At 73.8% G+C, this 462-nt stretch overlaps 1 protein-coding gene across 1 annotated transcript in view; it reads right to left on the reverse strand.

Moving 5' to 3' along the window:
• CTDSP2 (CTD small phosphatase 2) overlaps positions 1-462 on the reverse strand; it is a 24,054-nt gene extending 23,592 nt beyond the window's left edge. Inside the window, exon 1 of the mRNA XM_008062152.1 lies at positions 372-462. Within this exon, the coding sequence (XP_008060343.1) occupies positions 372-435 (64 nt within the window). The 5' untranslated portion in view covers positions 436-462. The remainder of the gene's footprint in view (positions 1-371) is intronic.

Here is a 462-nt window from a genome sequence, read left to right on the forward strand (position 1 = left end):
CCCGCCGCGCGCGGCGGCGCAGGAAAGTGACGACCCCACCCCCCAACTCGGGGGGGGCGGGCGCGGGATGGGCAGGGGCTTCGAGAGCGGCCCCTCCACCTCTCCCGTCCCGGGGGGAGGGGTTGCGGGACAGGGTGACAGCTGCGCCGAGGACTCCCCTCCCCCTCGGGCGCTGAGATCCCGGGCCCCTCGCAGCCCCCACCGGGGTCTGAGGGCCGACCGGGACGCGGGGGCGGATGGACCAGGGGGTCCAATCGGAATCGCCGGCTCCGAGCCCCGGGAAGTCAGGGGTCGGGACCGGGGTTCGGGGCTGTGCTAGCCCCCTCCCCGCCCGGGGGCGACGCAAAGTTTTGGGAAGTTGCTGCCCCTACCTTGCTTGGTGAGCACCAGGGCGTCTTCCCTCCGCGCCTGGGTGATGATGGAGCCGTGTTCCATCTAACAATCCCGCGGGCCCGGGCTGGC

Source organism: Carlito syrichta, unplaced genomic scaffold (assembly GCF_000164805.1).
Source record: "Carlito syrichta isolate Samal-C Ts95f unplaced genomic scaffold, Tarsius_syrichta-2.0.1 Scaffold95871, whole genome shotgun sequence".
In the NCBI taxonomy this organism is placed as follows: domain Eukaryota; kingdom Metazoa; phylum Chordata; class Mammalia; order Primates; family Tarsiidae; genus Carlito; species Carlito syrichta.